Source organism: Oncorhynchus kisutch, linkage group LG16 (assembly GCF_002021735.2).
Source record: "Oncorhynchus kisutch isolate 150728-3 linkage group LG16, Okis_V2, whole genome shotgun sequence".
Lineage (NCBI taxonomy): Eukaryota > Metazoa > Chordata > Actinopteri > Salmoniformes > Salmonidae > Oncorhynchus > Oncorhynchus kisutch.
Window position 1 is genome coordinate 45,839,118 of NC_034189.2, and position 11,058 is coordinate 45,850,175.

The 11,058-nt window shown below is 44.1% G+C and overlaps 1 protein-coding gene across 2 annotated transcripts in view; it reads right to left on the bottom strand.

Annotated features, from left to right (window-relative positions):
• Window positions 1–3,895: 3,895 nt before the first annotated feature.
• LOC109884371 (heparan-sulfate 6-O-sulfotransferase 1-A) overlaps window positions 3,896–11,058 on the bottom strand; it is a 24,886-nt gene continuing 17,723 nt past the window's right edge. Inside the window, exons 1-5 of one of the 2 annotated variants that reach the window (XM_031792601.1) lie at window positions 8,105–8,322; window positions 7,314–7,417; window positions 6,372–6,594; window positions 6,002–6,250; window positions 3,896–5,785 (exon numbers count right to left, since the gene is read on the bottom strand). In XM_031792601.1, coding sequence (XP_031648461.1) covers window positions 5,462–5,785; window positions 6,002–6,250; window positions 6,372–6,594; window positions 7,314–7,318 — 801 coding nt within the window. In that variant the 5' untranslated portion in view covers window positions 7,319–7,417; window positions 8,105–8,322 and the 3' untranslated portion in view covers window positions 3,896–5,461. Of the gene's footprint in view, window positions 5,786–6,001; window positions 6,251–6,371; window positions 6,595–7,313; window positions 7,418–8,104; window positions 8,323–11,058 lie in introns of those variants that run through there. The other variant, XM_031792600.1, reaches the window with a different exon arrangement.

Here is an 11,058-nt window from a genome sequence, read left to right on the forward strand (position 1 = left end):
ACACACTCCCCACAGGGGTCGTTTGTCTGTCAGGAAGGTGATGTCTCCAGATGAATTATGGGATGTGGCTGTCATCTCTGGGGTCAAATACAAAATGGCGTCCCTGGGGCGGGAGGTCGGCGTTCTCCCTGGCTGCTGTCGCACCTCGCACGACTGCCATTTTATAGGTTACACACAGGACCAGCCCTGTGCAAACAACCCCAATTAAACTCACTCACATTAATATTAACACCCTCTACTGTGTGTCTGTGAGTCTTTGGTTTCATGTGAGTCCTTGCTAATTAAAGTCTCCGTGTCAGTATAATGGGGGTGAGGAGAGGTCCCCAACATGAAGCTAATTCCCCACTAGTGAAACGGGGAACACGATCATTAACATGAACCTGTAGCGAGGAGTAGGAGGCAGTTGTATTTGGTATTAATACTGACTAGTCCCAGTTATTGATGATATATTTGCATATTATTTTAATATTATTCAACATATTAAATCACATATAAGAGAAGCACGTTATGGCCCATCTCTAACTTGTAATCCATATAGCTTTCATTGACTCAGCCGAACCCACATCTGCTTACATGTTAGGTGTGTGTGTGTGTGTCCATAAATGTCTGATTAATGGTAATTCAACCGAGGGTCCAAGAGGGCAAGCCATGGGTCATGGCCAGATAGACTGGGCAGTATAAATCTCTGGGTGTCAGTGGGGCTCTACTGTATATTTATTTGACATTAACAAGCAATACAGACACACAGACTCTGGGCTATGTTCTTTATAAGGACCCTCTATGAACTCAGTGTCACAGGGGTACGATTTAGCCTCGACCTCGTAGGATGGCTGGGGCCCTGATGAGATGGTAAGGCCCGTTTTTCACTGTCCTATAGAAGAATCCTAAGCCGACATCTCTTGTATTCCAGTCCGCTGCATCTCACCCATTACTGCTGGTTTTACTTGTCTGCTCTTGGAATGACAGCGAGCCAGGGTCTGTGTGTATTGACACAAAGGGCCAATCAGAGATTATAGACATGGAGTTTAGTGTAGTCCACCATGTACTCACCATGTACTCTCTCCAGGGAAATATTGTTCAGCCCTGTGGTGTGTCAGAGGTCCATGCACTTTAGGGACCACAATGGAAATACATCTCTGACTTTGGGTTTTCCTTTTTATGTTTTTAAAATGTACGTATTCTTGTGTTTTTTTAACTGGTAAATAAAATCAATCAATCAAAGGTCACTGGGTTGCTATGTTGGACTCCTGAGTGGAGCAGTGGTCTAAGACACTACATCTCAGTCCTAGAGGTGTCACTATAGTACCTGGCTCACATCCAGCTGTGATTGGTAGTTCCACAGGGCAGTGCACAATTGGTCCAGAGTCGTCCGTGTTTGGCTGGAGTAGGCCGGCATTGTAACAAAACAAAAAAATGTTCTTAACTGACATGCCTAGTTAAATAAAAAATGTTTAAAACAAATATTAATCATGAGGCTGCTTATGACTGCTGCTTCCTGCTCTACCCTGGCTCCTTCTCCTGTCCTTACTCCATGAAGGGCATTGCGTGTTATTTACACTTCTCACCTCTAAAGACCTGACTCTACTTGATCCCCTTACCCTCTTTGCCTCATCCTGGCTCCTTCTACCCCCCTTCCCCTCCCCCCTCTTCCTCCTCAATCCACCAAGGACATGAAGTGTAATTCACTCCCCTCAACCCCTCCACTCAAGCCACGGGCTGTTTCCGGCTGGCCTTGGATGAAGGTGTGTGTTCGTGTGTGTGTAGATTGAATTAGACAGTAGATCAGTGTTGACAGGACCAAGGCTGTCATTAAGAGGGAACAGGCTGTTTTATGAGGTCAAAGTTCTGCAGTTTTACTGTGTGTGTGCGTGTGTGAGTAAGAAAAAGAACTAGAGAGAAAAAGTATATCATATACCGTATATGAGTGCACCAAAGTATATCATATACCGTATATGAGTGCACCATAGTATATCATATACCGTATATGAGTGCACCAAAGTATATCATATACCCTATATGAGTGCACCAAAGTATATCATATACCGTATATGAGTGCACCAAAGTATATCATATACCGTATATGAGTGCACCAAAGTATATCATATACCGTATATGAGTGCACCAAAGTATATCATATACCGTATATGAGTGCACCAAAGTATATCATATACCGTATATGAGTGCACCAAAGTATATCATATACCGTATATGAGTGCACCAAAGTATATCATATACCGTATATGAGTGCACCAAAGTATATCATATACCGTATATGAGTGCACCAAAGTATATCATATACCGTATATGAGTGCACCAATGTATATATATACCGTATATGAGTGCACCAAAGTATATCATATACCGTATATGAGTGCACCAAAGTATATCATATACCGTATATGAGTGCACCAAAGTATATCATATACCGTATATGAGTGCACCAAAGTATATCATATACCGTATATGAGTCCACCAAAGTATATCATATACCGTATATGAGTGCACCAAAGTATATCATATACCGTATATGAGTGCACCAAAGTATATCATATACCCTATATGAGTGCACCAAAGTATATCATATACCCTATATGAGTGCACCAAAGTATATCATATACCCTATATGAGTGCACCAAAGTATATCATATACCGTATATGAGTGCACCAAAGTATATCATATACCCTATATGAGTGCACCAAAGTATATCATATACCGTATATGAGTGCACCAAAGTATATCATATACCCTATATGAGTGCACCAAAGTATATCATATATACCCTATATGAGTGCACCAAAGTATATCATATACCCTATATGAGTGCACCAAAGTATATCATATACCCTATATGAGTGCACCAAAGTATATCATATACCATATATGAGTGCACCAAAGTATATCATATACCGTATATGAGTGCACCAAAGTATATCATATATACCCTATATGAGTGCACCAAAGTATATCATATACCCTATATGAGTGCACCAAAGTATATCATATACCCTATATGAGTGCACCAAAGTATATCATATACCGTATATGAGTGCACCAAAGTATATCATATACCGTATATGAGTGCACCAAAGTATATCATATATACCCTATATGAGTGCACCAAAGTATATCATATACCGTATATGAGTGCACCAAAGTATATCATATACCCTATATGAGTGCACCAAAGTATATCATATACCGTATATGAGTGCACCAAAGTATATCATATACCCTATATGAGTGCACCAAAGTATATCATATATACCCTATATGAGTGCACCAAAGTATATCATATATACCCTATATGAGTGCACCAAAGTATATCATATACCGTATATGAGTGCACCAAAGTATATCATATACCGTATATGAGTGCACCAAAGTATATCATATACCGTATATGAGTGCACCAAAGTATATCATATACCGTATATGAGTGCACCAAAGTATTTCATATACCGTATATGAGTGCACCAAAGTATATCATATATACCCTATATGAGTGCACCAAAGTATATCATATACCCTATATGAGTGCACCAAAGTATATCATATACCGTATATGAGTGCACCAAAGTATATCATATATACCCTATATGAGTGCACCAAAGTATATCATATACCCTATATGAGTGCACCAAAGTATATCATATACCCTATATGAGTGCACCAAAGTATATCATATATACCCTATATGAGTGCACCAAAGTATATCATATACCGTATATGAGTGCACCAAAGTATATCATATATACCCTATATGAGTGCACCAAAGTATATCATATACCCTATATGAGTGCACCAAAGTATATCATATATACCCTATATGAGTGCACCAAAGTATATCATATACCGTATTGCACCAATGTTGGAAATAATAACACAAAAAAAAAATTTGTTACAAAAATTGAATATTTTAATTGGCGGTTTGATGATCCGTTCATAAGAACTAGTTGAGACACGCAGGAAGTTAATGTTTGTGATGGAAAATATTCAATTTCATTCAACGGAAATATTTAAGACACTAGTTTAAGCGATAAGATTGTAAAGAAAGTTTATAGCAGTTTGTCCTGGTATAATTTGAGTTTGAGGGACTCCAAAAGCATTACCATCGCTGAGTAGTGCTGTAGTTGACATAATGGTGTGTGTGTGTGTGTGTTATTTTGGACATATTCACATGGGAGTGATACAGGGTCAGATATCAAGGTGATCTAGAGTTAAGGGAAATGTCTACCTCAAGCCTTTGTCTGTGTGTGTCTCTCCCTCCATGTTAGGAATAAATTAAAAGGGTTCACATTCATCCCTCTAACACTATGGCAAGAGATTGGTCATATAGCATGTCAATCACACAGCAAAGCTAAAGCCATTCTCTCTCTCTCTCACACACGCACGCACGCACACACACACACACACGCACGATATTTACAAATGCATACACACTATTTACATGTGTATGCGCACATAGACAAACACACACGGAAACACAGGGGAAAAGTAGTCAAAAAAAAGTTGTGTGAGCCTGAAATATCAGGTAGGTCTAATAGTCATCATGCCTGTCCTGAGAGGCACTAACTACCAATCAGAAGTAGGGTTGGGCTCAGTTCCATTTACACTGCATCAGATCAGCTCTAACATTCATCACATCCATAGCCACTTCTCAAACCACACCCTATTCCTTATAGGGCCACATAGGGATCTGATGAAAAGTAGTGCACTATATAGGGAATATGGTGCCAGAAGTAGCACACTACATAAGGAATAATAAGGTGTTGGAATGGAAGTAGTGCCCCACAAAGGGCATAGGATGTAATTTTGATGGATTGCTACCCAGTTGTCTACACACATATATGCATAACGTCCCCATAATTTTTTAAATAATGGCTATGGTCCATGGTACGTCCGTCTATCGGTTACATTTCCTTTAAAAAACATACAAATAAAATAATCACTTGTTTCTTTAGGCAGTAACATTGGTCTCAGTGTCATTACAATGCTGCTTTAAAAAAACAACAACATAAAAACGATATAATAATAAACATAGTAGTTCTAAAATGAGAATAGCGTCATTAAGACGCATGTTCATGTCTGAAATGGCGGCTGATGTCCAAGAAAAAAGCTTTTTAGACATGGTCCAACTCTTGCTTTACGTAGTCTGTTTTTCTGTAGATGTTACATTTTCATTTTCGCGGTTCAGCTCAGCCAATGGAAAACTTTCTGTCCAACGGTACAAAGCTCTGCTCTCTGAAGGGATTTCTGGGAGATTCCCCACTATAGTTTTTTTCACCTTTACGTGGAGCACCAGAGAGACAAAGAGGGAGAGAAAAGGCAAGGGAGAGCGAGAGAGGGGGAACGATGAAAGTCGGTTGTCAGTGACATTCAACCCATTCCTCTACTTCAGTCTCCATAACTACCCTATACACTTTCACCCCTGACCTCTAACCTCCGATGAGTGTGTGTGCGTTACCAACGCTTAATTATCTGGTTCATATAGTCTTCCGTCGGTAACCTCCCTCCCACCTCCTCTGTTCTCCCCCCTTCTTCTGGGTCCTCCACTTCTCCCTCTCCTGGTCCAGGGGTTAGTTTGGATCTAGAAGGCCACAGGCCCACTCCCAGGCCCTGACCCTCGACCCCTAGCCCCTGACCGTTGTGGTTCTGGTTGTGGGTCCTGAGTCGTTGCAGCCGTCGTTCCTGCTGCCTGGTGTACTGGTATCTCTGCTGGAACAGGTCTCTGGCGTAATCATACAACTCCATGTCCAGCTCATTCAGCTCCTCGATGCGCTGCACCTGGAGTACAGAGAGGGAGGGAGGGTGTCAGCTGACAGTCCTGATGCAAACATCTGTGGGTGGTGGGGAATTGTCTGTTCAACTTGGTTCAACAATTTAACAACCAAGTACAGCCAATATATGGTGGAAAACTCTGAAAACAGCACAGTATCCTGGTGTGATAACATGTTCCAAATGGCAACACACACACACACACACACACACACACACACACACCGTAGTGTTGTCCAAATCCACTCCGGCCGCTCTGGTGCTGTTGTATTGCATAAAGGGTCGTATGAACCTCAGTCTGAAGGTACGTTCAAACAGGAACTGGGTTTTCCTCTGGTACTCTGTCAGGCCGAAGAAGGCCATGTCCCTCAGGTTCTTCTTAGCGGAGTCTAATAACAGCTGAGAACGCCTCTGCTCTGGGACTGTAGACATGTTGTAGCAGCCTACCAGGCTCAGGTCCGCTAGCATACGAACCTATAGGAAAAGGTAAGGGGAGGTTAGTACATTTCAACATTGTGTGGACCATAAAATGAGTCTATTCTATCCAAACGTGTCTGTGTGTGTGTGTGTGTGTGTCCATTCATTAGTCTCTCACCTGTCTGTTATTGGCCAGGTTATAAGGACAGTCCATGAACTGCTGCAAGGTACATCCTGACCAATCAGAACCCTCGTAGCAGGCTGGTAGTTCCTCCGGAGTAGGGGTACGTCCGTCACACATGTGTAATGAGGTCTTCCACGTCGCGCCCCTCTGGACGTGTCTCCATTCGCTGAGGTACCGAGACACTGGATCCCTTAAGAGGGTGATGTAGTAGAACTTCCTAAAAGAGGAGAGAGAAGAGGGATGAGGGAGAGAGAGAGGTTAGACATACTGGATGTACTGACAGAACTTACTGTGTAGTTCCACAAATAGCCAAAGGGTGGCAGTGTTTGCAATGGTTTGTTACTATGGTTTCGATCCCTGGGAAATAAAACTAATTGGAACCTGGGGGGAGAGAGAGAGAGAGAGAGAGAGGGGAGAGAGAGGGGGGGGGAGAGAGAGAGAGAGAGAGAGAGAGAGAGAGAGAGAGAGAGAGAGATTGGCTAGGGTCAGTGTTCAGGCTACGGTGCAGGAAACTGCTGGCACAGGCACATCACAGTACAAACACCCTCACTCATACACACACACAATCTCTCATGCGCACACACACACAATCTCTCATGCGCACACACACACACACACACACACACACACACACACACACACACACACACACACACACACACACACACACACACACACACACACACACACACACACACACACACACACACACACACACACACACACACACAATCCCCAGATGCAGTATGAGTCATCTCTCAACAGCAGGGTTGATACTCTGGAGGAAGACAAACCCCACTGAGCCACCTGACAGAGCTGTGTGTGCGTGTGTGCATGTGTGTGTGTGTGCGTGCGTGCATGTGTGTGTGTGTGCGTACGTGTGTGTGTGCCCATGAGAGAGAGGATGTTTTTCCTGTGATGTGTTATTGTGTTTACCCCATCGTGGTGTAGAGACACTCCTCATCCTGTCCTACTGGTTGTACCACATCATCAATGTCTACAGATAACTCAGAGCTCCCGACAGGAATCTATGGAATGGGCTACACACACACACACACACACACGCGCACACACAGACACACACACACGCACACGCACACACAGACACACACACACACACACACACACACACACACACACACACACACACACACACACACACACACACACACACACACACACACACACACACACACACACACACACACACAGAGACACAGACACAGACACACACAGGGGCAGGGAGAGGGCATCACAAAAAGGGGAATGGAGTCTGGTCTTTGAAGACTCTCACAGACACACACGCACACCAACTCCCTCATTAGAAGACGCCTCAGTATTTCTCACAGAAAAGTCTCCTTTACAGTACAGTACTTGATTGCCAGACATGTTCCTCACTCACTCACTCACTCACTTACTCGCTCACTCACTCACTCACTCACTCACTCACTCACTCACTCACTCACTCACACACACATAGTATATTGATTGAGAAAGCGAGCGAGAACGTGAGTTAGAGAAAGTAACAAAGAGAGAGAGAAATATGAGGAGAGAAAGAGTAGGCGAAGAAGAAGAATGTTCAATTAGTTTTGTAATCCATTGAGAGCAGCGGAGGCCAGGAGCCAGAGTGATTTATCAAAGTTCTGGCTTCTGTTCTAATGAGAAAAGCCATCAGAAGGCTCAGCCATATCACCAGCTACAAAAAAACGAAATAAAGAAATGCATACCTGCAACGTTGTTGTCTTTGTTGCATAATAATATAAAGGAACAAATCTATCTGCTTTCAACCCTGGCTTGAAGCCGCCTGCAGTGGGAGCAGCTACTGGAGTGTGTGTGTGTGTGTGTGTGTGTGTATTCTACCAGTGCAGGTCTCCATGTTATCTTAAGGAAACACACAGTGCTTGTCTCCTGAGGAAATCCCAGCTTCCTGCTCCAGAACACTCTCTCCTCCCCCTGTCTCCCTTTTCTTTTTCTCTCCCTTTATTCTCCATCCCTCTTTATCCTTCTCCCCACCCTCCATCCCCCTCTTATCGCTCTTTATCCTCCTTCCGTTCCCTTTCTCTCTATCCTCCCTCCTTATTCCTTCTCTCCCTCCATCCTCTCATCTCACTCTCTATCCTACCTCCTTTTCTTCTCCCTGTTTCTCGCTCAATCCCCTCTCCCTCTCGTCATCTTACTCAAATCACTGCAACATTCTGCATTTCTCCCAAATGTCCTCACCTACCGTTAAAAGACATCCACACACTGTCTGTCTGGCTGGAGTTGTATTAAGCTGCTTATTTCTTTGGCGGCAGAGATAAGTCAATCCAAACTCATATTTACACATGAAGAGAGAGAGAGAGGGGGAGAGCAAGAGTGAACTGCCAACATTTATTCCTGTAACCATAACCAAATATGTGTGTATGTGAAAAGTATCAACGTTCTTTCTAGGGAAAGCCCTTGGCCTGTCTCCTCTCCTCAGGCCTCTCAGACTGTGGGATTCGGAGCCAATGGAATGTACTAGCTGTACATTCTGATGATATCAGCCCTTGTCATCAGGGTGTGTGTAAACTGATTCCCTTGACCTCAGTATCTGGGGCAGGCAAGCAGCAAGAAACAGCTTGTTTTAGGTATTTCCCCCAGCACACACACACACACACACACACACACACACACACACACACACACACACACACACACACACACACACACACACACACACACACACACACACACACACACACACACACACACACACACACACACACACACACACACACACAGGATAGGGATGAAGAGGGAGTTAAAGACAGGAGGGGAGAGGTGAGTGACTGACTGGCTTTAAGGTAGGTTGGGGTAATCAAGGACTGCTTAATGAGGTTAACAGAGTGACAGATGGCGTTAGTGACACACAGACACACACCCCTCCCCTCAGGCCAGGATTAGTGTGTGTCATATCGTGGCTGGAGATGGGAGTGTGAAATTGGAGTGATAAGGTATTTAACATTTAAACACTCTAGACCTCCCCTTATTTCCTTTCCTCTCCTCTCCTCTCCCCTCTCCTCCCCTTCCTTCCTTCCTTCCTTCCATACTATTACCACTAGTCTGTCTGTGTCATGGAAAAGGTAGGTCATGGTGAGTGTGTTTAAACACTGTTCTATAAGATACTACATACTTACTTAACAAGGGGATGATCCCCTAAACCAATCCGATAAGACAGTCTGTCTGCCCCCTCGCCAGCACCCACCTAACCTTATTACCGAAATAACCTCAAGAGGTAATAGTCAAGTCTAGTCCAAACAAAGAAGAGACAGAGAGAGTGGCAGAAAGAGAGAAGAGCCCTACAGGCATAAATACCATTTAGACACTTTGCATATCTGCTTGTTACAGACAGACAGACAGACAGACAGAGAGACGAGTCAACAGCCATCCGGCCTAGTGCTTTCTGGGCCCGGCGAGAAGCCTGGGGCTGGATTAGAGAATTTATCAGGGGACTGAGTGTTTTCCCTGGGGAGAGGGAGGGGAAGGATGAGTGATGTGAGCGTGTGTGTGTCGGGGGTCTCTGCCAAACATGGGCCACCTGTTTAAAGTAGGCCAAGGGGCTAATGAGCCACGCCTGGGGGAGTGTGAGGGAGGAGGGAAACCACAGATTCCTAGGAAAAAGGGAAAGACAGGAGAGGAGAGGGGGGAATAATGAAATATTGTGCAACAGGGGCAACAACAGTCTTTCTTGTACAGAGCGGTGTGTGTGTTCCCCCACATAAAGGGCAGGGTGAAAGAGGCCTTTTGTCTGAGAGTGTAACTTGAGCTCCAGGCGTCACACAGACGCGCATACGCATACGAACACGAACACGTTAACACGCAAAGGTGACCAACATAATGAGTGAATTGGGAAGTCCGATTTGTTTTTACCCAACATTTTTCCAACACGTATGAACGCACGCAAGCTACACACACACACCCACACACTGATGGCAGCTGCATACGCAGAGATTAAGGCCAGTGTGACGGACATGCTTATGGCTCCAGCTCAGAAAGAGAGAGGGAGGAAATAGCGAGAGAGAAAACTAAAAGATAATATGAAGTGAAAATGTGCATCTGCTCATTAAAGCCACACTCTGTAAGCAGGCCAGCATCAAACCAAAGGATACACTTCATTGAAATAACTGGTCAACTTAGACTGTGGCTTTTACATTGTAAAGGAAGACAGTTGCATGTCCAGGCTTTCTGTCGGTGTTTAAACCCCTACTTTACTTTATGGATCTGAACACTGCTAGGGGCAATTTCAGTTCCCCTGAGCTAATGTCTCCACCCCCCCTCCCCTGTCTATCTCTTTCTATTCCTCCTCTCCCTATCATGCTATCAAAAAAATAAGAGGAATGAGAAAAGGGGAGGGAAGAGGAGAGAGAAAAGGGGAGGGAAGAGGAGAGAGAAAAGGGGAGGGAAGAGGAGAGAGAAAAGGGGAGGGAAGAGGAGAGAGAAAAGGGGAGGGAAGAGGAGAGAGAAAAGGGGAGGGAAGAGGAGAGAGAAAAGGGGAGGGAAGAGGAGAGAGAAAGAGATGGGCTGAGTGTCTTTGTGTGATCAGTTCATTGATATGACATGTTGATTATCTCTGCTCAGACGAGAGGCTGCATCTCTCCATCCTCCCCCCTCTTTAATCCCTGCGACATCTCACCCCCCTAATCAACCCTTCACCTCTCCT